The sequence below is a fragment of the Dromaius novaehollandiae genome, chromosome 1 (genome assembly GCF_036370855.1).
Source record: "Dromaius novaehollandiae isolate bDroNov1 chromosome 1, bDroNov1.hap1, whole genome shotgun sequence".
Lineage (NCBI taxonomy): Eukaryota > Metazoa > Chordata > Aves > Casuariiformes > Dromaiidae > Dromaius > Dromaius novaehollandiae.
The window spans coordinates 217,936,563-217,962,918 of NC_088098.1; the positions used below are offsets into that span (position 1 = coordinate 217,936,563).

At 46.8% G+C, this 26,356-nt stretch overlaps 1 protein-coding gene across 1 annotated transcript in view; it reads left to right on the plus strand.

Annotated features, from left to right (window-relative positions):
- The window catches only part of CLPB (ClpB family mitochondrial disaggregase), an 86,380-nt gene that overhangs the window by 27,595 nt on the left and 32,429 nt on the right, over window positions 1–26,356 (plus strand). Inside the window, exons 4-6 of the mRNA XM_064505278.1 lie at window positions 2,199–2,302; window positions 6,961–7,089; window positions 23,346–23,443. Of these exons, the coding sequence (XP_064361348.1) occupies window positions 2,199–2,302; window positions 6,961–7,089; window positions 23,346–23,443 (331 nt within the window). The remainder of the gene's footprint in view (window positions 1–2,198; window positions 2,303–6,960; window positions 7,090–23,345; window positions 23,444–26,356) is intronic.

Sequence of the window (26,356 nt, forward strand, 5' to 3'; positions counted from 1 at the left end):
TGCCCGGGTGCTTTTGCAGCAGCTTCGCACTGTCCATCTCAGGGACAGCCTCCTTCGTTCCAAGTGTGGCGAGCTCCAGGTATGCTAGTCACACCCTGAATTCATAAACTGCAGCTGGCTCTGATGGACCTGGAGCCCCACGGTGAAGCAAAACAGCTGTTTCTGTGGGTCTCACCTCAGGCGGACCTTCCTGTCTGAGCTGCTTATCCTCAGCTCCCCTTATAGCAGGTAGGAGACCTCAGCTTGCTAGTGTCAGCTGAGTGAAGCCAGGGCCAGGCTGATCTGCAGATGGAAGTCTACATTGCTGATGTCTAAAAGTAGGTGAGATGAATCCTACCCTTTCGTGCCAGTCCTAAACCATCAGAAAAATTTGATCATGGGTGCACAGCTCGGAGCATTTGAGGAAATCTTCAGAAGCCTCACGTGCTCATGACTACACTTGAAATGGTGAAGGACCGTAGTTAATAGTCACTGTTTTAAGAATAAGATCCAGTGCCTCTCAACCTGAATATTTTAGAACTAAGAGCATTGTTGAAAAATGGATGTAAATGAACTCTGTGTGATCACGCAAGAGATTGGGTGGGGAGGATCTCCTGCCTTCCAAGTTTGTGCTTTGTCTACTAGAAGTAACTTTGTACAGTGAAGAGCTTACCCATGCCAGTAAGGAGTGTGTCTCTATTGTACCTTATTCAAAGAATAAAATAACCACCTTTTATTCTGCTAATGCATTTATGGGATAAATGGGAGAGGAGCTTAAGTTAAATTCGAAATCTGACTTGACAAGACACAGCCTGCAGATATATGTCAGTCAGTCCGTGGTGCGCATCGCGGAGAACCGCTGTCAGCCCGTGAGCCATGTCACCAGTGATGAATACTAATAACGTGTTACTGTCTAGTTGTCATGGAAAGCTTGAACCCTGGAAAAAAAAAATTAAAATTAACTGGCTTCAAGCTGCTTTCAGAGATGACGAGAAAGCTAACACTTGCCTGATGATTGTTTGGGTTCAGAAGCAGAAATGGAGGACTTCCACACCAAAATTCCCTGGCCTGCCTGCCTTGTGCTGATTTGTCCTCTGTGGCACGTTGAGAACACTACAAATCTGGAGATTGAAAGCCTCAGTTCCAAAGTGTAGGATAGTTGTATGGGATATCCTGCCTGTGTTGCCGTGCTGGTCAGCCTTAGGGCACTGCGACTACAATATAAAATAATTGGAAAGTTCTCTGGAAACTCAGAGGTTAAATCTCTTTCAAAAGTCCTGGAAGCTGCTGAGTTGGATTGCAGATGGTCAAGGTGTCTCCGGTGGTGATCTCATATGAATCGTCTGGTTCTTAGAGACAGAGGTTTGACTGAGCTTCATGCAATAGCCAAATGCTTTTCTTTCAGAATCCTATATAATTCATGTAATTTAAATCTATTTTTGAAATACTGAGGTCAGTTCTTCCTCTTGTGAGGGCAGAAAGAAGCTAAGAAGAACAAGCTGTTTCTCATGTCTTGACAAGGATCCAAAAGATGCCTTTTCAAGGATGGCTTCTGTTGGCTGTCCCAATGTAGAGGATACTACTCAATGAATGCTATAAATTGTGTGGCAGGAACCATGGGAATGAATAGACCCCTTCGAGGCTCCCTCCCTTCATACTGAAATGCTATGTACTGGTTTGGGTGGGATGGCACCTTTATTAAAGGAGACTTAGGTCTGTAATGATTGCATCCCAAAAGCACAAGTAATAACACAGCTTAGTTTTGCTTCCCTGAACCTGAAGGGTGCTGGAAGAATCTGCCTTTTTGCTGGGGCAGGGTTGGCCTTGTAGCCAAGATGTGGCATTTGCTGCAGTTGGGAACAGTTTCCACCATGAACCGGACTTGCAAAGTTTCCCATGACGGACTGTTTCCCATGATAGACTAAAAATATAACTCATGCCATGAGCGTGGTCTGCACAGGTCTTCCTGAGAGGGCTGTGTTTCTCACAGCACATGACTCTCCAGTGTCACCCCTGCGTCAGATGCCTCCCACATCGAATTGTTTTCAGAATATGCTGGTGTTGTTTCATTTGTTAAAAAGTCTAATTAAGGTTGTTGCTTTAACTTTGCTAGCTGTGAATGTTTGAGCAGGGCTCTCTGAACACTTTCTTCTCAATCTCTGAAGGACTTTGATCACTCATGTTCTGCCTCTGCCTTATTTTTGTATAATCTGTAACAGTGTGGTGAAGATCCTGCTCGCAGCCAATGCTGATCCAAACCTTGGAGATGAGTTCAGCAGCGTGTATGAGACTGCCAAGGAAAAAGGCCTCCATTCTTTAGAAGGTAATACTGTTCATGTGCAGGGATCTGCATTTGCTTTTGAGATCCCAAAATTCTGTTTTCTGGCTTCGAAATGGAAATTAGACCTCTTTTTTTTTTTATTTAGAACTAGCTTCAGTTTCCATTTAAATGCAGAGTAACTGATGATACAAGAGTGGGTGTATGTCTAGAGACGAGAGAAAACATTATGTAGATGTTTATGAGAAGCAATCCTTCAATGTCCTAGAGATAACTTGTTTTTATATAGCCACAGCACTATACGAAGTTGTAGATAGGCACATCATCCCATTGACCCAAATGCGTTCACTTCCTGGGGAAGGAGAAGGGTTCAAGGCAGCTGTGTTATACCAGTAGCTTTACTCTAGGTCTTATAAATAGATATAAAATGAAGGAAGACGTGTCCAATTGAAATAAAGCTGAAAGTCATGTGAACTGGTTGCAAATCGTTGCTGGTTTTTGGCCAGGCATTAATGCTAGCTTTTGTCTCTGGAAGTCTTTGCATTGAAATGGGGAATTTTTCTGCAGTGTCATTTGATCTTGTTATGATTTTCCTTGGCCAGTCATCTCAGGTTGAGATCTTGTCACAGTGTTATCCCCGTTGCTGGGATGTTGAGGCAGATTTGACCCTGCTAAAATGTCACTGGTTGTTACCTTCCTCACTCAAGTCTTCCAGAGACCTCTTCTCCGTCCGAGTGCTGTGCTGACCTGCTGTCCCCAGCTCTGAGATTCTGACTTCCCAGTGTAAAGTGTGTTTAAGTCATTTGCAGAACCACAGAATAACTGGCGTTGGAGGGGACCTCTGGACATCATCTGGTCCAACCCCCTGCTCAAGCAGGGTCAGCGAAGGTGACCTCCCCTGCAAAGGGGAGATGAATCACCCCGCAAAGGTGACATTCCCTGCCACCTTGCCAGAACTGAGCCAGCTGCTGGGATTCCTGGCATTCCTGGGAATTGCCATGTCCGGATTGACTGCACTTTGTGTGCTCTGACCTTTTGCTTAGAAATTAACCCTTTTCCTACTTATTGTAAGGAAAAAAATTGAGGAAGCCGCATAGATTGTCCAGAGCATATAGCGTTTCCCCTGCATCGTTTGCAAAGCGAAATAACACTTGGCTGTTTGCAAAGCCAGAACCGTGCGGTGACGTTATCCATCGGTCTGTATGGGGCTTGTGTCGCACTGAGAGCCGAAAGCCACCTGAAGTCCAATGAAGGGGTAGTCCTTGAACCTTTGATAAAACACAGCTTGAGTTAAGAAGATGAATCAGTGAGGGGACAGTTTTGACAGGGCGTTATTTTATTTTTAAAAGCTCTCTGCTCTCATCCCTCAGTGTAACACACCCGCGCAATAGACCTGCTCCTTGATGGGGGTAAGAACACACATACATCAGGTTTCTGTAGCAGTGAATGCAAAATGTACGAAACAACATTAAAAAATGAACAATGGAATGCCAATACATAATGCATGTACGTAGACTTTATTTAAGACAAAGTATATCAACCAATAAAGTTAATTGTTTTTGTCTGTATTCATCCCTCTCTAATGTTATATATTTTTGGGGTGAGGAAAAGATAAGGCCATTCGGTAAGAAGTTGCATTAATTCTTTGGTTGACATGTTTTATTAAAAAGAATAAATTCAGTTGCATTTTAAAAAAGAGAGGGAGAGAGAGAAACTGCCTTTGTTTTTTTTTTTTTTTTTACCTATTTACATATTTTGTGTATAAATATTTTTTCATAAAAACATCCAAATCGAGAGGGTATGCTCCACGAACACTGCACAAAATATATTACAGACATTTATATGGATGGCAGGAAGGGAGACAGAGGGCTGAAAATTTCCAGGCACCCAGTGATTGATGGCAGACGAGGCTTCCCCTGACGCTTTATTGAGTTTCCGATGATTATCTCTCTCTGAGACATTTTTTACAGATGACGGCCGAGCTGTCACAACGGACCATGGGGGAAAAAACCCAACAATAATAACACTTTAATCTCTTTACTGCACTGCTCCCTAGTATCTCAGATTCATCTTCCCTGACGCACGCAGTTCATTATCCAGCCCCTCCCTGGGTAGGAAATGACGACAAATAAATAAATATACATACTCACCCTGTATGCTTAGAGAGAAGACCCGGGAAAGGAAAGGAGCCAGGGCATTAATTGATCTTTCTGGAGTTAGTGTGGTTCATTAGCGGAGATGTTGGGCTAGAATGGCATCAGGTATTCATTACAATGTTTTCTGTTCTGTTTCTATGAGAACTTTTCAAATCTTCTGGAAATCGGTCAGTAGTTTTTAGAAGGCAATGTAGAGACTGCACTGCAGAAGATCCATGGTCTGTGTTTGCTTTACTCAGAGCTCTCCTGAGTTGTAGGTGGCAAAGTCCCTGCAGATGGGCTTACTCGATTTTAGCTGTATGCACAGACATCATTCACGTCAGAGCTGAAAACACATCCAAGAGCAGAAGGTGACCCACCAGCTGGGCGGCATTCGCTCAACAAGAGAGAGCACTTGCAAGCCCCTTCATTACACAGGCTCCTTGATGAGGTTGTGTGCCCAAGAAGGGCCTCCTCGTAGCCCCGAATCCTGGAGGAGGGTTGAAGCCTGTTAGACCTGGCTCTATAGCCTGGACTCTATCCCCTGTAGCACATCCCAGGTGAGTGGGACAGGGTTAGTCTCTGTTAATTCTAGGGTGAGTGTGACAGCCCCCCTTTCCTCAAAGACTGGATATAAAGAAAGTGCAATACCTGCACCAGCAGCCCTGAGTTAGAACATCTGCTAGTTCATAAAACAGCCGATGGAGGAGACTTGACTCCCTTGAGAGGTGAAAATGGTGTTCATGTTGGATTTTCAGCTATAACATGGAATATTTGGCTTCTTTGGTGCCTTTGATTGTCCATCCTGGACCGATCTTAAATTGGCTTCTCTGTAGTATTTTGATGCTCTCAGAACCAGTGTTGTGAGGATGCCTTCTCTGCTCCTGGGAGTTTCCCTTTCTGGTTGACAAGAGGCCGATATTGTTGTTTCCTTCAATACCTACAAAGAGCAACTCTTTTTGTTCCACTGTTCATTTTTGCTAATGGTTGGACTGAAGGGCTCAAGAACTAGGAAGTTTATCCTGACTTAGGACATTATTCCCCCCCCCACCCGGCTCCTTGAAATGGCATCTGAAAATAGATCTTTGCTTAGTACCAGAGCATCAGCAGCAGCACTTTCAATTCTCTCATGGTGTGTGTCCGAGCATAAGCTTGTATATAAATGTGGCAGATGTTTAGTCTGTGCTTGGGAACAGGTTGGACCTGCACTTAACAGAAGACAGCGATGCGCCCCAGTATTACGTTATAGGGGTCTTGTACCTGTTTGATCACTTTTGCTAGTGGTGGTACATTACCTGAGCATTAGCTGGATTTGCATCCAGATCGGCCACTTCCCTAGCTCGTGTGCGTGTTGTGGGAAGAGGGGCAGATCTAGCTGGAGTTGGGCTTGGAGACAGCGTGATGCTGGCTTCCCCTGCAGAAAGTCATTACCACTGTACCTCCGTTTCATCTACTCTGTTCCTGATCTTCCAGCTTTGCAGTCCCAACTCTGCCTTGCTCTTACACCTGATCTGGAAGAATTGGTATTTCAGCGTGCCTGTCTCAGCACACAGTCCTTATCCTGTCCTCCTCGGAATGTCTCTTATCAGCTTTGCTCGGGCCTGCACAAATCATTGGGCTTTTCCTTTTGCAAGGTATCCACATGCATGGGCATTCAGTAGAACAAAGCTCAAGGGAAGGAAAAATTATAATTAATTTTAGAAAGCATCAATTTCTACTCAAAGGAACATCACTGCTTCCAGGTCTGATTTCACAAAACCTGCCAGGGCTTGATATAATTGCATTTGCTTAGGGGATTCCAGATTTTTTAATGAGTTGTAAAATGTATTATTATGAATGATTTCCATCCTGGTAGCATCTAGGAACACACCTCATGGAGCTCACTGTACCGGTGGCTAAGTGAATACAGAATAAAAATTCGTGGTCCCAAGAACAGCCAGTTGTAATACCAGACAAAAGAGAGCAAGCAGATAGATGCAGACAGGAGCAGAACTGAAACAGAGTATTGCGCTCTGTAGGACTTTAACCTGTATTACTTTCCAGTTAATGAAGGAAATATTTCCAGAAGAGCTCCTGTTTTTAAATGGCTACTTTTGGGCATTTCTGGAAAGCTTGGCGTTTAGGAGGGAGTTCCTCATGGAGATGAGCGGATGAGCAATCAGAGCTGTGTGATAAAGGAAAGCTTCAGCATTAGTATGAGGAAATCCATGGGGCATTACCAGGTGACTGCTGTCTCAAGGACCTGTAGCGCTGTCATCCCTCAGTGTCTTTCTCTTAGTTATGGTTTGCATGTTTTGGTGTTTTCTGCTTCTGGCCTTGAGCAGTTAGAGACTGCTGGGATTGTGTTTTGGCCAGGAGAGGAGGAAGGTGCAGAGGTTCTCCGGGCCCTTCTGAACAGGAGAAGGGAAATAAAAGGCAGAAGTCTCTGTACTGCTTGTTTGCATTGAATCTGAACTTTGGTAAGCTTCCAGGTCCTTGGTGATGGTCCATGCCGCTATGCATGTTCAGACGAAGCAGTTCTTGTCTGTCTCACTTGGTGAGCTGAGTTTTCATTCTTCTTTCCTGCAGTCCTTGTAACCCGGGAGGATGACTTCAACAACCGCTTGAACATCAGAGCCAGCTTCAAGGGTTGCACAGCTCTACACTATGCAGTACTTGCTGATGACTACGTGACAGTCAAATTATTGCTGGATGGAGGTGAGTTTCATAGCTCCAACAGGTTCTTGGACTAGGAGCACCATTACTGAGCAGGCCTGACCCACATATCTGTCAGGCTTAGACAAGGACCACACTCTTTGATTTATAGGAGTAATTACAATTTATTGTTTGCTTTGATCTCTTTGTCTTTTAGTTTCTGTGTTCCCATTCATCTCCAAGCGTTTTTCCCATGCAGTTAAGGTGGCTGCCCTTGTGTTATTCACTGAGTCTTCGTCCTGTAGATCTGTGGAAGTGCATCCACTGATCTCTGTATTCAATACTGTGAACTATGCCAAATTGCACTCTTCTCTGCTGTCATATGCCTTACGTTACCTGTGCTGGGTAGAATCTAAGAGCCCCAGCTTTACTGGAGATGGATCTGCTCTGGAGACAGCAAAGCAGCAGGGAGGTACCAGTACCCACGTTAAATGGTAGAGGCTGAGGTACTGTTGGTGGTTTGACATCAGCAACACAGCTCCCTCGAGAAGCAGTAGAATTTGGTCTGTGCAGTTATTTGCTGCCCAGTCTGGACTCTGTTTAGTACCCAAGTCAGCATGTTTAACACCAGCATAGGAATCCCTGCATTACAGTTCAGCCAGTGTGTAGACATGCAATGAAAGCTTCTGCAAACACGTACAGCATAGTGTTTTCTGCCCAAAAATCTTAGTTAAGTAGTCGGTAGGTAAGTGGAGTAGGTTGGAAAGATCATATCCCAAGCCGACAGCTGAGCCATTAGTTAAACCTCTGTCTCGTGCATCCTAGTCCACTGCATTTATTATAAGACTTTCTGGTGGTGTTCCCCACTAGGTCACAAAACCCCTCTTCTCATGGATCCTGCTTCACTGTATTTTGTCATCTCTAGAATAACAGATCTGTAGAGATACTAAATAGATGAAAATTCATAGGATAGTTCAGTTTGGAAGAGACCTGATGAAGTCTCTAGTCTAACCTCTTCTTCAGAGCAGGGTCAGCTGTGAGGTCAAGCCATGTTACTCAGGGCTTTTTGTCCAGTTGCATCTTGAAAACCTCCAAGGATGAATACTGTACAACCTCTCTGGACAACCTGTTGCAGTCCCAGACTGTCTTCATGGTGCAAAAGCTAATCAGTACTAGCGCAGGGGAAAAAGAAGATACATTTAGCTAACGGAATAGAGATGTGCTACCATGACAACAGTTTTTTATACTTACCCTCTTGCTGATCTTTACCAGGATGACATTTGTCTCGTGTTATGCTGCTATCCGGAACCAGGGCCTGTTGAATGTGTATCTAGATGTGCACAGTGCTGTTAAATTAGCTCTGTCTGCCTAACATGCAGATTGTTCTGTGGGCCATGGAACTAGTGAGTCCTGCTTTCCTCCAGATTTATGTCCTTTGTCTCTAGCTTTCCTCCTACTGCAACAATTTCATCTCATGTATTTCACATGTATTTCACAAGTGAGACGTCATGAATCTCAGTGACAGGGCTTTTTCTCTAAGAAAGCCTAAAATATAGTCATGGGCTAGCTGCAAGGGCAGAGGAGGGAATCTCCTATGAAGATGGCACACAGGTGCAGGCCTTAGTGACAGCAGGGATGTGAGTACATCGGCCACAGCGATCGCGAGAAGAGGCAACGGCAGAGCTGCCAGCAAAAGACTGAGAGCTCCCTTTTAGTCTGTTGAATTTGGGCTGGCAGCAACTCCCCTCATAACCTGCTGGGAGAGGCTGTAAAAACAGAGATTTTCTAGAGATGTCTCCTTGCTGTTTCTGCCTTTGAAAGTCTCCTGGCAAGATGGGCATATTATTAGCTGATTGAAGGTACCGAGGCAGCTGTTTGGTTTTCTTAGGCACAGGTATAATGTGTGTGCAAATAAGTGAAGTTAGCGCTGAAGAATTTCGGCCACGCTGGGTGAATAATTGCAAGTAGCAAGTCCATCTCGTTTCTACATCTGTCCCCTGCTCATCTGTCTGAGTGCTGTTCTCAAGTACAGGCCTCTTTAATAGCGAGGATTGTTCTTTTTGTCGTGTATCTGGACTTCTGTGCTGGAGCCACTGTAGTCTTTGTGAATGAACGCTTCTGCTGCTTGAGGCTTATCAGAGATGTCTTTGTTCGTGGCGAAGTGTCTCAGCTCAGAAAAACTCAATTGGATCTCAGTAAAAAGCATACAACAGTCTATAGGTTTGTGGGGTTTTAGTACAGCTAGAGAGATTGTATACAAAATCAAAGTAAAAATTCTAAATTTAGTCAGCCATAGCACTAAAATTTGAAGATCATTCATCAGCATTCTGTTCTTAATCCAGCCCTGTGGAAACCCTTTTGTGTACAAATTCAAGAGAGGCTACACTAAGAATACATTTCTAAGTAAAAACCTTCATCTTGCAAAGAGACGAGCGTGTGCCAGAGCTTACACACTGGAAATAGCAATCCAGGAACATGAATCTCCACTTGGTGCATAATGTGAAAGATCATGCTTACGTCCGTGTAGGATCTGAGACTGTTTGCAACGTTCTTCAGATTAATCGGTGTTCACCAGTCCTTGCACAATATCCACTTGCCCTTTGCAGTCCTGGTTATGATGAAAATTTATGACGATTCACCTGCTCATCAAATACATTTCCCCTCTTTTGTCAGGTGAATTCTTCTGGGCTGATAGCGTTACACACTCCTTCCAGGCTCTTTCCATTCTTTCAATGTGTTTTTACATGCTGGAGTTCGATTTCACGACGGGCGCATGACACGAGGTTTTCACCGCATTGACTGGGGTGCTCCCCTCCTCCCGTCCCGGCGATAACAAAGCGTCAGTCTGCGCATTCTTGTTAGGGTAATTGCGATGAATACATCGCTGCGAGTCCGAAGGTCTCAGAAGTGGGGATCGAACACCTTTTAAAGTGTGCCCGCCGCAGGCCCTTTGTGAGGATAATTTCCCCGTGCCGTCTGCCATTGACATCCGAGAGTAGGATGTTTCCTGTTTGCTGACATGGAACAGACTCCCGTCACTCCTCCTTTACACTTCCCTACACCTGCCTTTTTACTGAGTGTCCATTTACTCCCTCTAACACTTCCTTCACTTGGTGCCCTGCCCTCAGGGCCAAAGCCATTAACTGCCAAGGCCTCTCTGTGCTAAAACAACTACCCCGTTGTTCGGCGGGGGGGTTTAAGGGAAGCCCCTACGTGCTTGCCCCGCACCCCACCTCCCTGGCCTTTTGTGGCCATTCAGTGACTCACTTGACCCCCCAGGACCTTCTCCCCTTGTGGTCAGCATGTGTGTGCCCAGCAGACCGCGAGACGAAGTCGCTGCTCTGTTGTCCTTTCGGGCAGTTGTTGGTGACATTTCACAGTCTCCTGACCTGAGCTGACACCATAAATGTCAGTGTTTATGTGAAGGAGCGGGTGGGAGCGCGGATCTACGGAGTGCACCGGTTGCTACTCCAGGCACGATCGATTCGGAGGGCTTTGTGTTTGGCTCAGAGGAGGGCAGAGTCTACGGCTAGTTGATGATGGAAGCCTCTTGGTTTTAGGGGGAGCATTTATTGTGTCATTATTTTAGTTCGCCATGTACATCAGCTAGTATTAAAAAGTTTATCTTTCTGCAGCAGAAGGGTAGCCTCGCCATAGAGCTCAGCCTTCTCCTAGCACCTTCTAAGTCTAATCCTGCCCCAGAACCTGTCCCTGAAACATGTAGCCAGAGGAGCTGTTCAGGTGATCTGGCCAGGAGCACCCAGGTCCGTGGGGAACCAGGACGAGCACTCGGTTCCTGTGACTCCCAGGCCGGTGTCTGGGAGCAGGGCACATCCCTGCCATCTCTCACCCTCTCGGCCCTGGACTTCTGCTGATAGTCAAAGCGAACCTCCCCGATTGCTCACGCTACTAACGAGCTCTCTTGCCCTCAAGCAAGAGGGCAGCGTGAGCCAGCAAGGAACTCCAGGACACGCTTGAGCTCAAGACTGGCTTGAAATCAAAGCCCATGCCTTTTAGCAGTGTGGATGCACCAACCTCAAGCCCCGCAGCAGGTAAATTAAAGATGGTAACAAAGGCAGCAAAGACACAACCTGTGGCACTTTTAGTTGTGTGCTTAGAGGCCTGTCAGTGATTCATTTTGTTTAATTTTGTGGAACGTGCTTGTATTTTTTTTTAACTCCCATGTGACAAATATACAACAGGGTTTTAGGACCAAAGAATACCTGCAAGCTTAAGATTTGGGCAGCACACACCTGAGACTACTCTTTGCACATTAGCTCCATGTGGGGAGAAGAATTCAGGTTTGCCCCTATGCATCTCTTGACTGGCCCCTCCTTTATTAAATCAAGTATAATCTGCATGCCTTCGCTTTGAAGGCCCTTCACAGCCTGTGCCAGCCCTGTGCACCAAGCTCTCCTTTGCCGCTGAGAGATTGCGCTGCTGACAGCGAGGACATCAGCCTCCACTGCCTCGTGGTTAGGCTGTCAGACTAGCACGTTCGCTTGGAAGGAGCTCACTGAACTCTGCAGAGCTGTTGCATTCCCTTCCCTAGTGTTCGCTCCAGTGCTCAGCTGTCTGCAGGAGACCTTGCAAGTAGCTTGCTGGTGCCTAATTTGCTGCTCAGCAGTGTTTCATTGTTTGCCTGTCTTTGTCTGACTGTATCCAGCTGTTGTCTCATACTTCAAGCTCTTGAAGCGGCACTGTCTGTTCGGTCTCTACTCATACAGCACACCGCTAGAGTGGTGTCTTGGCCCTGACTAAGGCACCTAGGTCCCAAGATACTCTGTAATTGTCACGAGGGACAAACAAGAAGATAAAGGGAGAATAGTGTTTCCCCGTCAGGATGCCAGGACTTCTGTAATCACAGAATCGCGGAGGTTGGGAGGCACCTCTGGAGATCAGCTCATCCAGCCCCCTGCTCAAAGCAAGGCCAGCTCGAGCAGGCTGCCCAGGGCCATGTCCAGTCGGGTTTTGAATAGCTCCATGGATGGAGACTCCACAGCCTGGAAAAGCTGTTGTGTGAAATGCGCTGCTTTAATGACGCACTTGGGTAGGTGATGTCTGCCATTTCATACCTTTGCTGAAACGTAAGCAGTTCCCGCCCTCGCAGACTGATCCCCTGCCCGTTGTCAACACCTCCCCTCTCTTTATTCCCCTCCTGCCAAACCTGATCAGCCTCTCGTTACAGCTCCCAGTTCTCCCTCACACTTTCCTAATCCCAGACTAACTTGCTATCCACTTCCATCTTCAGAAATTCCCTTTGCTTCTACCTCTGGCCAGAGCCAAAGGCCTTAGCGGTGCTGGCGTACATGGGAGGTGTCTGGCTGTAAAGACAGATTTATTCCCTTTTCCTGCACACTGTTTACAAACAACCACCACAGCTGTGGTGTTTGTCTCCAACGTGGGACCACTGATGTGGATAATAGTCATCTGTGTTTTCATACCAGCAGTTAAAATCTCTTGGACTGGGATTTTAAGTCTCCGAGGTGCAAGGAAGCAGTAACTGAGCCAGGTCACGTTGCAAATTGCTAGAGGAGCTGGGAAAGGAACTCTGGTCTCTGCAGTGGCCTCCATCCACTGCAGCCGGAGCAGCTTCACTGACCCCGCAGCCTTTGGCAAGCTGACTCTCGCAGGAATGGTCATGTTCACGCAGGCTTCATGCTTGATTCTCCCCACACTGCCTTGTAAAATGTAAGCAGTCTGCTCAACTCAGTACACACACATCTGTAATTAAAGAAGAGAGAGAAAGAAAAGAATGCATATTTATGAAAACATTTTAGCTAACGCTGCAGTAAGCCAGACTTCAGCGCTCAGTTTGCCAGTAGCGCAGTACATTTGCTGGTAACTTCCCCACACACGTATTTGATACGCTGTAATTACAAATACTGTAAATGGTATAAATGATAGGTAAAAAAGTTAAAAAGTTACAGAGCTACCATTGCAGGGGATGGTCTTTTCACGTCAGAAAGTGAAAGTGCTAGTGGTATTACGAGGAAAATTCGGGTTGCAGTTATAGCTGGTTTTGTTAGGTTTGAGTTCTGCATCACATGTCTTTTACTCAGGGTTTCCAGTTGTATGCCAGATGCGAAGGGCTCCGTTCTTACAGCAGCAGAGTGCTGTGGGAGGCTGAAGGGACATCGCTGGGCAGCGTCAGCCCGCCAGGGACCCCAGCAGCCAGCGCGCGGTGGCAAAGAAGAGCGGCTATATTGGGCCTGTTTCAGGTCTTGACAGGTTGCTGTCTATCAGTTCCATTACTCCCAGTGGAGTTACCAGTATGAGCAAGCGCAAAACTGGGGCAGTTTAGAGAAACTGAGGAAGTCAAGTTTTTGATGGAGGAATCCTTAAAAATTTCCACGCAGGGTTCAGACACAGCTGTATAGTGAGTTTAAACCTATTGACAAGTTTTGCTTTTCTTGATCCTCCTTTACAGACCCCTACAGCCCGAGAGGTTGACTGCAGCTCTAAAAGCATTGCCTCTAGGCCCAAACCAGTGTGCAGAAATAAATGGGTGCTTGAAAAGTTCCCCTGTTAGTTGGTTCCCTTCAAAAATCATTTCGTTTTTTCTAAAGCTACCTTGGCAGCTTTCTCTGTCTTACCTCTTAGCTCACCCTTGCTTGGCTCTGCCACTGTAACATGAGATCAGCCAAGGCTTTGGGATAAACAGTGGAGCAGGTATGATGGTGTTAGCCAACAGGACAGAGGGCACCGCGGGAACCAGGACGTAGTTTTGTCCATGGCACTCGTGTTATGGGTGCACACCATGTCTGCAGCGGTCTGGGAGAATGCGTGTGTTTGTCTGTAAAAGTGGCGTTATCGGGACTCAGTTCAGGGAAATGAAAGCCACAAGCTGCTTTGTCTCCACTGCTTTTTGCCTTGTGTTTACTAGAGTTAAGCACCTGTCTGTCTTGCGAAGAACAAGGCCATGAGTCAGTCCCACTGAGCGAGAAACAGGCCAGTTTTAAATAAAATAACTCTGCCTCTACTCTCCTGGATCCCGCGGGCATACGTGCAAAGTGATGGTTCCTTGGTAAGAACTCGTGCTAAGAGGAGCATCCCTGTTCCTACACAGAGCCTAAAATACCGCGCCAGCTCCCCACCTGAGCTCGGAGAGAACAGATCTCTTAGGGTGCCTTGAGCCCAGTCCACGGTGCCGGAGGAGCACTGCTGAGAACTGCCCTGAGCTCCTGCCAGTGCCTCGGGAGGCACCAAGCCCTCCTAGACTCTTAGGTGGCAGCAGGGGAATGAGAATCAGTGTTTCAAGAGAGTCATATACGTGGTAGGTGTCCCCCAGGTACTCCATCCTCGTAGTTGCTCCAGATGTGGCTTACACAATAAAAGCACCTGCTATAACACATCTGTCCCAGGCCTGCTGTTGTGCAAGAGTGCCTGAAATCCTCTCTCCCTCTCCATGCTCATATTTACAAGGGAATGTGATAAATTCAGTATTGATTCCTTCTGTTGCACTGTAAATTTTGCAAAAGATGATTAAATAGTGCAATAGAGTCTGCGAGCGCCGTGGCTCAATATGTTCTGGGCCGGCGTATCGACCCCCTCTATCTGATGGCAGCAAGTTCCACTCCCAGCCGTGCCAGACCAGTAATTAAAATCCTGTGAGACTGGGATTTAAAAACCAATCATATCACAGCTTTGAAGCTTCCAACATCCCACCGTGGCGAGAGCAATAAGTGTATGAGTGCAAGCACATTTATGTCCATGTCGGAGTGCTTAAGAATAGTTTCCCCATAGGGCACGGGCGCAAATAGATCCCTTTCTCAGTGTTTCTGGGTACAAAGCTCTACAGTGACATAATGTTTGTCATGGATGTAAGAGCTCTGCACACGTGTGCAAGTTTAGAGAGATGATGCATCATTCTTTAGTTTTCCTTCTTGTACTATGACCTTACAAACAGTGATAAGGTGGGTTATTTTCACCTCAGCGTATTATTAGGTAGGCGTGAAACAACGTGAACTCAGATTAAAATTAAGCGAGATGGAAAGAAGCAGGTAGGCCAGCATGTTTTAAAACCGATTGCAAAGAGTAAAGGCTTTTGTGACTCCAAACTAGAGTCCAAATTGTCAGAGCCCTTCCATGCTGTGGTCCTTCCCATGTGCTGCTGGGAAAGCCTGTGTTGGAGAGGGATCCAGAGTTCTTGTGCAAGGTGAAAGTGTTGAGATAAGACTGAGCTTGTGCTGGTTGTCTTGAGGGAAGCCCTTTTTTATTCAGACACGTCAAATTTTGTGCCCTGAGCACCAAACTTGCAAAACTGGCTCCCGTATTTGCATGCTGATCACGAGGTCTGCGCCTGCGCGGTGCAGCAGTGCCGTGTCGCAGCCTCGCTGCTGTTGCGTGACCGGAGTAGCAGGCACAGGAGCTCAGCAGCAGAGCAGGAGGGAGACTGGCAGTGACAAGCCGGCAAGCAAAGCTCAACATGGATAATAAATGTAAACCAATGCACCGGCTCATGCATTGGGAAGGAGATGATTGGGGGGTTTTTCTCTGCCTGCACAAAATGTGCCGCACATTATGTGCATGCTTTATTTCTGACTGGGAGAGCGTGTGTGCAGGCAGGGGTGGTACGTACTCCAGTCCGCTTATCTGTTACAACACAAACACCATTCAAATGAGATACCTGTCCAGGAAGACAGATCCAAAATAGCATATTTATATTGAACACACACGTTAAAATTGTTTTTTCTTTTCCTCTTGTAACATGGCCTTCCCATTTGTCATGCGTGTGGGTGGTTTTATGCATTCAAAGGGCAATACAGTCCTCAGTACAGTTATTTTTCAGGAGGGCTGATTCCAGCGAGAGCTGTATCGCTGTGCAGTGGGAATAGCTCCGCAGAGCAGTGTATTTTCCAGTTCCACTGGGACCATTGAGAGCAAATTTGGTCATTTGCTCGAATTTTATGCTGGGGTGAAAATCTGTGGGCAAGAGTCCAGGGTGTAGCGTGGTTGGAAAGGGAGCAAACAGATGTCGCACAGCTGGAATTTAATGTGTGTCACGTGGTAGGTAGCTGAGGGGGAACGGAGAGGAGGCCTTGTTTGGTAACAGGGCGTGAGAGGTGGCCAGCAAACATGGGCCTCACAAAGAGGAGATGATGAGCCGGGAGGGGAGAGTTTGCTCTCCTTGAGGCAGAATCACGCGGGTCACGTGCGTCGCTGGGAGCCGATTTTGCGCGGCTCCCCGTGCACCCCTTGCGTAGGGTCCATGCAGCACCGAGGTGCTCCTTCTGCAGGGAGGAGATTACACCCAGAGGGAAGCACAGGAGCTGTTATCACAGCGCTGGACAGCCTAAAAGGGATCAAGGAATCGTGAAGGGTTTTTTTTCCCCCAATTTAAAGTAGTAGTCTGCAATTCGGATCCTTAATGCTGCCATGTTGTGCCAACACCACATGTGCTAATGCCTCATTGTATTATATACCTTATCTCATGTGCTGATGACAGCAAGTAACCTTCAGGAGACGATGGGGCTGAATGGATAAAGCACTGGGCCGCGAGTCAGGAGACCTGGGATCCCTCGGTGGCACTGAGATATCCCGCTTCGTCTGATGTTTTCATAGAGCCGTTCACAGCAATGACAAAATCTCATTCCCGATTTTCTGGTGAAAGGCGGCTCGGAGCCTGTCATTGTTTATGTGTAATTCAGATTGATTTTTCCATGTGTGCGTTGGTTTACATTTATTATCCATGCTGAGTTTTGCTTGCCAGCTTGTCGCCATCGGTCAGCGTTATAATGTCCTTGTGCAGTTCTTGGCAGGTGTTTTGTTGTTATTTGCTTCTGTGGCCCGGAATAAATTCATCCTGGTAGCCATCGTTGCCACGTCCGGATCTGCCCCCTTTCCCAGATCACTTGCAGGTAATCTGAGCACGCGGTCGTGCATCAGCACAAATCCCTTGGAAGCCCTTTGATGGCCTCCCTCCCCTGAGCAGACCGACCACGCGGTCTCCTTTGTTTATATCCCTTGTTTTCAGTGCTTAAGTAGTTATTTATCCATGGGAGGCTTTTTTCTGGTAAGAGCTTGCTACTTGGGTAAGGAACACTGTCAAAAGATTTGCAAACAGGAGAGTACACCCGTATCGAGCAGATCACACTATCCGCCTGGTTACTGACCCCAGGTGCTGCCGCAGCTTTGGAAGCAAGGCTTTCTTCTGCAGAAGCTGTGCTGACTTTTGCCCTTACGTATTTGTCGCACGTGTTTCCTTCTGCGTTTCCTTACATAAAGTCTACTTATCTGCTGAGTGCAGCAGCCAGGCGCATTAGCCTGTGGTTCCCAGATCTCTCGTCAGTGTTTTTTACAAGCTGATGTCATGTTTCCAGTGCTGTATTTCCGAGGATGTGACAAACCGTAGATCGTTGGCAGGGATTGATAATTTGGCCATTTTACGTTTGAGCTCTTTCTGAACTATTCAGTCTCTGGGCCTGGCATTTGTTAATCCTTGTTTATGTTTTAAAACTGTTTCTACTGGCTTTTCAGTTTGAGACACTTCCTTCACCTCGTCTCCTGTAAGAAGAGGTTTGGGTGTGGGAACTTCTGTATAGGAACCGTTGATGCAAGGAGCTCATTTAGCCTTTCTCCATATAATCTTTGGATCTTACTGTTGCATCTTGATCACTTATTGAAACTCAGTCTCTGGCTAACCTCCAGCTTCTGGTATGGTTAAAAAAGGTCTTAGTTTTTATTCCTGAAGCAAGTGGTTCTTTTCAGTCCCTTTTGGCCTGCATTGTTACAACTGTGCATCTAACTTGCCAGGGCAAATGCTCTGTTCTGGTCTCCTGATTCGGACACAGCTTCCAGATTTTGCAGGATAGAGGGGTAGTTGTGTTTTTTTTGTTTTTGAATATCCTCACTTTTCTCCTTATAAAGACTTTTTAGTAAATAGTCTGGGGTTTTTTAGCCTTTGATGTCCATGCTATCTGAAAGCTTTTTCCTGGTGGGCTGCTCCCTTTATTTCTAACAGGATTCCTTGTGTCCTATAGTTCCCCTGTTGGAACAAGACACCTTGGATTCTTTGTTGGTCTTTGCTTGTAATGAAGTTAAGCATGAATGTGTTCCCTGTTACAGCGTGGTTGTTAGGAAATGATGTTATGAAGAAAGTCCTTTGCTCTGTCCGAGACTAAATTAAGGCTTGCTTCTGCTCACGTGGGTTTTCTGACTAGTTGCTTTAGGAAGTATCTCTTAGTCTGTTCCTTATCAATTAATTAGTATCATGTTTTTTGCACTTTTGGTCTTTCCAGTTTTTCCTAGCTTGTCACATCCTTGTCACCATGCTGATCAGTCTTTCAGAAGCAAAATCCTAATACTGTATTTTCCCTATTAAATTGGGACATTTCATTCCATAAAAAACTGTACTGGCTGGTACAATTAACTTATTTATGGTTTTTGCCTCCAAATTTTCTTTAATGTGTAACATCACACCTCCACCGCTGAGGCTTATTCTCTCATGCCAGTACAGTTTGTAAGCTGGTATTATGGTATCCTACTATTGTCTTGCTATCTGCTGTTATCTGAAAGCATGCATCCCAGTTTGGCTGTCATAGTTCTAGACTTTTTCTGTCATCTGTCTGGAAGCACATACAGGTTTGGCCTTAGTCTGATTCGCTGTGTTTATGAGCACTGACTCATAAACTGGACTTCAGTGAGGACCTCTTCTTGCAGCTTCTTGCCTGACTTTGTCAGCGTCTGACCTTCGTCTCAGGAACTTGGATCCCTTGCTGGTTTGGAGGGGTCTGTCCTTTGCATGTAGGCTCCCTCTGCTCCAAAAGCTTTTCTAGTTCTTAATTCTTAATTTCTAGTTCTTAGTTCTTAAGTCTGAACCCTTCCTTCCTACCTCACTTTCTCAACTATTTATCGAGGCACCGCCTCTCTGTATGTGTTAAAATGTGTTAAAAGCCATGGCTCTCACATACCAAGTCTAGGTAAGTGACTAGGTAAGTACAGAAGGGAAAAAGTCCTCAGGAGAGTGAGAGATCAGTTGCCGACTTGGTCTGTTAAGACAAATTTTTAATACAGACAGATGCAAAGTTCTGCATCTTGGGAAGGGAACAGAGTCCGTGTTTACAGGATGGTATCTACTCTAGGAAAGTGAGGACATTGAAGTGGGTGCACAGTCACACCCGGATGAGCACGGAACAGAAGGAAGCATTGAGTGATTTTAGGAGGGAAAGGCAGGACAAGAACTAACACCTGATGCTGGACAAGTTCATATTGGAAATGCTTCGTATGGTTTAAGGGGGTGAATCAGTGCCAGAAGGAACTACGGGCAGCCCAGATCCTCTCTTCCTCCAGACCTCCAAGATGCAGCTGGCAGCCTTCCTGGAGCCTGTGCTTTAACCAGCTCTAGTCTTGACTGCTTTGAACCTGTGTTATCAGGCTCTATGCTGGAATATCCTGTACTGTCCAGGGTCTCAAACTGATAGTACCTGCTGGCCTTGGTCACTGTGAAACCAAGAAGAATCATTTCAGGAGTGAGAATGGCATTTCACACTGATCCTCATCTGCATTTGTGATTCTCCTGCTTTAGCATTTGTGGGTTGATCTGTCAGGCTAAAAGATATTCTTTAATTTGGGTTCTCTTTAGGGTAACGCTGTATAGATCTGCATCTGTATATGAGAGAAGTCACAGGCTTGGGAGCTCGGTGCTGCGCCCCATTCGGAGGGACCTGCTCACGACGGTGGGGATTGACGTAGAGCCTCAGCCTCCAGCTTATATTGCCAGTCTGGCTGAAAGGTTGTTTAGGGTGATAAAACCAGGTGTGGCCAGAAAGAACAATGATTAGATCTTTGGACTGTGCATTGCCTTGATTGATGTTGAGCATGTGCTCCTGGGGAGGCTGATGTTTTCACTGGAGGGACAAAAGGCAGGACTGGCCTCCGCATGTGAATACGTTGGGGTGGCTTGGTCTCGTGTTACGGACGGATTCCCCATAGCCTGAGTAACCAGCAAATGCCACCAGCTAAGAAGGACAGGGTTGGGATGCTAAACCGTGCGGGGTGTTGTGCTCAGGTGTGCCTGCAGCTCCTAATTCCACCTGGAACCTTTGCTAACTTTGCTCTGAGCCTTCCCTAGCTGAGGAGTTTTCCCAGGAGATACACGTTCACGTTGAAATTCAAGCTGCTGGGAAGAACCCTTTGGTGCAGTCGCAGGGGCGAGCTCCCAGCAGGAGCAGAAGGACGTTGCCCAGTGAGTGCAGCAGCGCGCTGCCGTGTGTTCCTTTCATTTCTTGAACCATCAGGCAGGAAAAGGGTGGCAGGATCACAGGCTGTGGTGGCTACTTTCATATTAATGTTATATGTTAAAAGCTGCTTGTGAAATATGTGCCTTATTGATTTAAAAGCAGGTTTATGTTACTGGAAAAAGGGGTGATCATGCTAATTCAATCACTGAAGACTCAGGAGGACAGAAGTCTTTTTATATTACTTTAACTAGCCATGTGGAGCAATAATAATGTCAGTCCTTGTCAAGGCTGACGGCTGATGACATTGTGTAATCCCCAGCAGGTGACACGGGCTGCGTCCTCCTGGTGACTCCCGGACTATTTTGGTGTTTGAACAAGGCCATGGAGAGGTGTAACCGTAGTGGCAAATTGCATTTAGCACGCCGGAGTTGGGTAATGCGTTTCAGCGCCTGCCTGCCGCACGGAGCTTCTCCGGTTCAGGACGAAAGGGCGTCGGAGAGCCACGGCCTGAGCATCTGCCCTCCGTTCGGCCGGCTCCCGGCTCACCCGTCGCTCGGGCTCGGAGGACGGCCGTTGTCCCCGCCGGGCCGCAGGCAGCGGGAGGGGGTGCGATGGGGCCAGGGTCTGCCCGCCGGCCCCTCTCCTCCTCCGCCGGCCCCTCGCCGAGCCGCGGCGCGGGGCAGCCGGGAGCTGCCAGGCTGCAGTGCCCGCCGCCGCCCGAGCTCCGCTGACGGTTATCCAGAATCTGAAGGAATTCAAGACAAATTGTTAAGAGGATGGAATTAATAAAATTTGAAAAATCGAGGCCTGTCACTCCGCTAAACTTTTCTCGATACCGCTGACAGAAACATATTTCCCCAATGGGTGACCTTCTGCAGCTGCTCCGGCTGCGCAGCGCCGCGCGGATGCTCGCCGTGAGCTCCCGCGCCATTTATCAAATATGATAAGCCGGGGCCGGCTAATGCGAGCGGGGAGGTGGCCCGAGGAGCTGCCCAGGTGTTGCTCCCCAGCCCCGGACAGCTAGTGGGAGGTGACAAATTGCCTTCTATTAAGTCTCTAAAGGTTGGCGCCCTCTCAGCAGGGCCGCGATGGATCGGGTCGCCCGGCCGCGGGGCCCCGCTGGCTCCCGGGCCAGCTGCCCGGCTCGCGGGGCCCCGGTAAGAGGAGGGAGGTCAGGCCGGGGCGCTTATGAACCCGTCGCCACCTTTGCGTTCTATTAGCGAGCGACGTGACACCGTTATTTATTGCGGCGTAATATTTTATTGCTGCCGGTACTGGAGGTTGGAATCGACCAGTTGTACGAGTCAGGTTCTATCAATTATTGCAGCAATTAGTCAAGTCGTCAAAGCCATTAACAGGGGGATTAGGCCAATATTGGATAGCCATTATTGATAGATCCAGGGGAAGGAAAAAGCCAAACAAACCCTCCGCCTTCATTTGAAATGAGAGCAGGCCTAGCCTGGAGGATGTCATCATTTGGAGAACCCAGAAAGCTTCCCCCCCTCCTTGCTGCCCAGAGGAGCATAAACCCGAGGTGGTTTTGGAAGCGTCAGGGCTGGGGGAGGGCATCCTGGGAGCACTGTCTCTTTAAAAGATATTGAGTGGCCAGCGCCGGCACTATATAATCTCACCTGTCTCGATCATATTCTTTATTTGCAACGACAAGGCTTGCAATAGAAATTACTCTGTGTCGAATGTTTATGGAGCACATTTTTCATTCTGTAAGCAAATATAGATCCCTGATGCCAATGCTTAGAAATGGCTAATCTCTCTGTCTCTCTGGTTCACGACAGCAAAGAGTCTTCTCAATTCTTTCATATATTATGATTGCCGCTTGCTTTTATTGAGCACTCAGGGCGCTTTGCACTTTCCTATATTTTAGAAGCAGAACTGCTGCCTGATTTGCGTACGCCCAAGTAACCAGGTTGTACCCGAGATTTCCAGCTAGCCCAGGAGAGTGGAGGATGTTTGTAAAACCTCTGTGCGGAGCAGAGCTGCATGTACTAGCGCGGGATGGCACCCGTTTTTCTCGGTAACGCACAGCCACGGGCAGCCCACCCTGCCCGGTAGCCCTGTCACTTGTCACGTCCCTTTTGCAGAGGAACGGGCAGGCGGTGCGTCGGAATCACCTCCCGGGACAACGGGCTCTTCTGTCCTCAGGCTTCTTCTCAAGGGTCTGATGGCTTCTGTTGCTCTGAAAAGGACAGGGTGGCTGGTTGGCTCAGGTGCCGGCTTGCTGGGTTTCAGGTCTGATTCCCGTAAGCCTTGCTGGCTGCTTGGCGGCAGGAGGCTGTGGTGGAGTCACAGTGCACATACAACGTTTGTTTTGAGTGTTTTGCATTTTTTAGGGATATTTCTTGAGAGGCCAAGGCCCAGAGATCGATCCTGCGAGACCTTGGTTGCCTCTTTGACTATTTCCCTGTCTCGGTGACTCCTGATCTTGGACTGCCCTGTCCAAGATTACCACCGTATACTTCCCACTGCTTCCCAGCACAGCAACTGGGACCAGTGTGACGATGCATGTTCTCCCACAACCCAGTGTGCTTGAGAAGATGGCAGAGGACAGAGCTGTGTCCCTGAGAGTTTGTTTCTATGAGGTACCCATCTGACTCCCTCCAATGGTTCACTCTTTGGGTTTTGTTGCCTTTTTTTTTAATTAAATTCTAAAGAAGGTGGTGATTTTTCCCCAGGAGAGCGATGCAGCCACTCCTGTGGCATGAGGTAGCAGCTGTTTAGCAGACTACAACCATCCCGGCAAGTACAGCTTAGAGTAAAAGCGAGGAAGGGCCCCGTGTCCAATTGAAGCTGCGGGCGTCCCGTTTGACTCCTCGAGGGTCAGGAGCTGGTGCTTTTGTGAAGCTGCATTTTCCTCTGGCGATCCCATGTGCTTTCATCCCCCACAGCAGCCCTTCCCTGCCAAGCCAATTGTTAGGAGTGACAATTCCCTTTTCTTGTTCCCTGGACACCCGAGCATGTAACTGCTGGTTATACATTGTCCCTTTCTGATCCAAGTACCCTTTGGAGCAAAGGTTAGAAGAGGACACAACTAGCGCGGGAGTCACAAGATGTGCTTCATGCTTATTCTGTCTCAAGACTGAACTCTGATCCCTCGATTTTTTCATTTTTCCCTGCCATCAGGTGCCAACCCCCTGCAGAAGAATGAGATGGGACACACACCCCTGGATTATGCCCGCGAAGGGGAGGTCATGAAACTTTTGAAAGCGTCAGAGACAAAGGTGAGCCTGAAATTCAGGTGACTTCATGTTTCCTTTTCTGCTGCAAGGACAGTTTTAAAGAGGACCTGGTGCAATTCCTTCCATGCAGTCGAGGAGTGCCTTACTGCACTGCCAAGATTTCATGCTTTTTGAAGGAGATATTTATAAATGAATGGCACAATACATAACAGAAAAAAACCCTATACTTTTGAAGTCTCTTTAGCTGTATTCACGGCTGTTCCCTCCTCTTCCATGTTAACATTTGTTCCTTGGCAGTGAGATACAATACTGTTCTGCAGCCTTTAGGCAAAAATACAGTAAAATCAGGATGCCATTTCTACTTTATTTTCTGAAATTCCTGGAAATAGAGCTAGACCCTAGAATTAAGAGTGGTGTTGTGGGCCTGGTATCCATGTATTCATGAGTAGCTGTCTAAGACAGGACGCAGATTTCTGCTGTCTGGTCGTAAAATATTCATCTCATCCCTTTCAGCCTCAGTTTCTCCTTGAGAGAGTTGATAGCCCCTGTTAGTGCCACCAAAATGCAAAGGCAAAAACTGAGGTCCAACAAGGCCAAGTTTGCTCGTGGTTTCGAACATGGCTTCTGAAGCTGTGTACCTCAGATTTTGGTGTACAGATTTTGTTACAGGTTTGGAACGTGAACTTGAATGTTTGAAACCTGAGGTTAGGAACTTGCCTGTGCTTGGGAGATGAGAGCAATTTAAACTGTGGTGGTTAGTATGTTTAATAGGCATCACCCAGAATTATGTCTGCCGGGCAGTCAAAACCGCTGTCTTGTCTGTGCTTGCCCAGGAGGATCCTTGCTGGAGCTGGAATTCAAAACTGGATTCCCCAAGTGGTAAACCGCTGCCCTAAGCATGAAAAACAGTGCTCCTTCCTCTTGTGCTTTCCATGCGTGATCACAGTAAAGGAAAGATGGAACGTGGCAGTTCTCTGCGGAGTTGATCGCTTCTTGTGCTAGCCAGAAGCACTGCTTACAGTGAGCTGTGCTTGCTTGGACAGCTCTTCAGAAGTTTTGAGGAAGGAAAGTTGAGAATGAGAATAAAGCACTTGAAATCTCTGAGGAAGAGGGGAAAAATTATCTGCTGGTTAAGTGGTCTCTGGAGTCCAGCACTGGCAAGAAAACCTGCCCCTAACAGTTTGAAAAGCTGCATTGGTTTTTATGCTTAACTAATAGATGGAGGAGAGAAAGGAAATATATCTATAAAGATGTTGCTGATGGAAATGATTGTACTTGTATATAAAACAGAAGACAGTCGAGCCAGCTTGTGATGAATATTCAGCTGGGGGGGATGTGGTGCTACAGGGGTTGCATCCACCCCAGTATCTGCATTCCACCGAGAGTCTTTGAAAATTTATTGCTCATTTTAATCACTGCTAGAGAATGAATTGGCAACACTATTACTGGATGGGCACATCGCATAGATTTTATTTACATATCCTTGTGACAGAATAACAAGGAGTTTTCATATGTATTTTTAATTTATTTTGATTTCATTTGTTCTTTAAAAAAGGAAATCTTTGTGTGCTGTCCCTAAGCTAGACAGCTCTTGCTTGGTGTTTAGGACTCTTGAGCTAGTTCATGTTGCTAAACAATCTGGTGAAGTCTAAATAAGCTGTCATGTATATAGGGCTAAAAGGAAGGGAGTGGCCCTTGAGACTAGAGTCCTGTGTGTGTAACTGGAATTAAAACAGCCCCAAGACTGAGACTTGAAGACTCATCTTAGCTCTAAGGTTCTTCTTTTGCCCTTTCAACTCTTTTTCCTTCTGGTAAGCCTGCAAGAAGACCAGTCAGGAGCTGAAATTTATTTTTGGTGAGTTTTCAAGCTTCCCTGAAAGTCTTCTTGCCCTTCAGTGCCATGGCTGAGACTCTGGAACATGTCAGTCCTCTTCAGCCGTAACTCAGCACCATCACTGTAGCCTCTCCAACAGGTCCCTTCTGTTTTGAGTACAATAAACTGGTTGAATCATAAGAACTGCTGTACTGGGTCCAGCAAGATCCATCTGGTGGCATCCCCTGTCTCTATTAGTTGCTGCTAAAGGATTTTTAAGGAAGATGGTAAGGGCAGGACAAGTATGTAGTTGCAGTTTCCCTAGGCTCCCGCATCATCATATTTAGTAGCCTTTGATGGACCTTTTAAGGAAAGCAAACATGCACTTGCGATTCAAGTGTATTCTGTCTTTTTCCATTCAGAACATCCTCTGGTGGTTGGTTCCAGTTTAAGCATGGGTGGTATGAAAAATGTCTTTTGGTTGTTATGAAAAGTGTCTGTTCGCTAAGCTGCACACACAACTCTACATAATATAAAGTAGACCCAGGGATAGAACAGCCTCGCAGTGAAGGCCAATTTAGCGCTTTCTTTAAACCCACAAGAATCACCTGAAGACAGTGTTTGCCCTTCCTGAGAAAGAACCATTCCCAAAGTCCCCAAAGACTGTAATATTCTTATAGCTTGGTTTATGTCCCTGACATGTTTTGCAGCTGAACGTAAGCTTATTATCCTGGTTTGCTTTAATCTTTTAAAATTCTTTTCATATGATGTGAAAGACGGTCTCCTCCACATTTGTAGGTTTTTTGCAAGTGTTTGGTTCTGCTAGTGCTGTGCTTTTGCACCTCTTCTCTCTGAATATTTTCCCGTAAATGTAGTAATGCCTGGGAGGGGTGCCATGCGGGATAAGGAATAATCATAATCAAAGCCAGTGAGCATGATTACCATGCCCATATTAGCGACAGGGAGCTAGCCCTTATTATCTCAAGGTGAGGCCTGACAAAGTACTCATAGGGTGTATCTCTTATTAAAAAGAGTAGCCTGTTCCTCATGCGTTTGGCATCGCATCACAAGAACCTCTTCGCGCAGGTGAGCACAGGAGTCCAGTTGCCTTCAACACAAGAGCAGAATACCCGTCTTTGCAT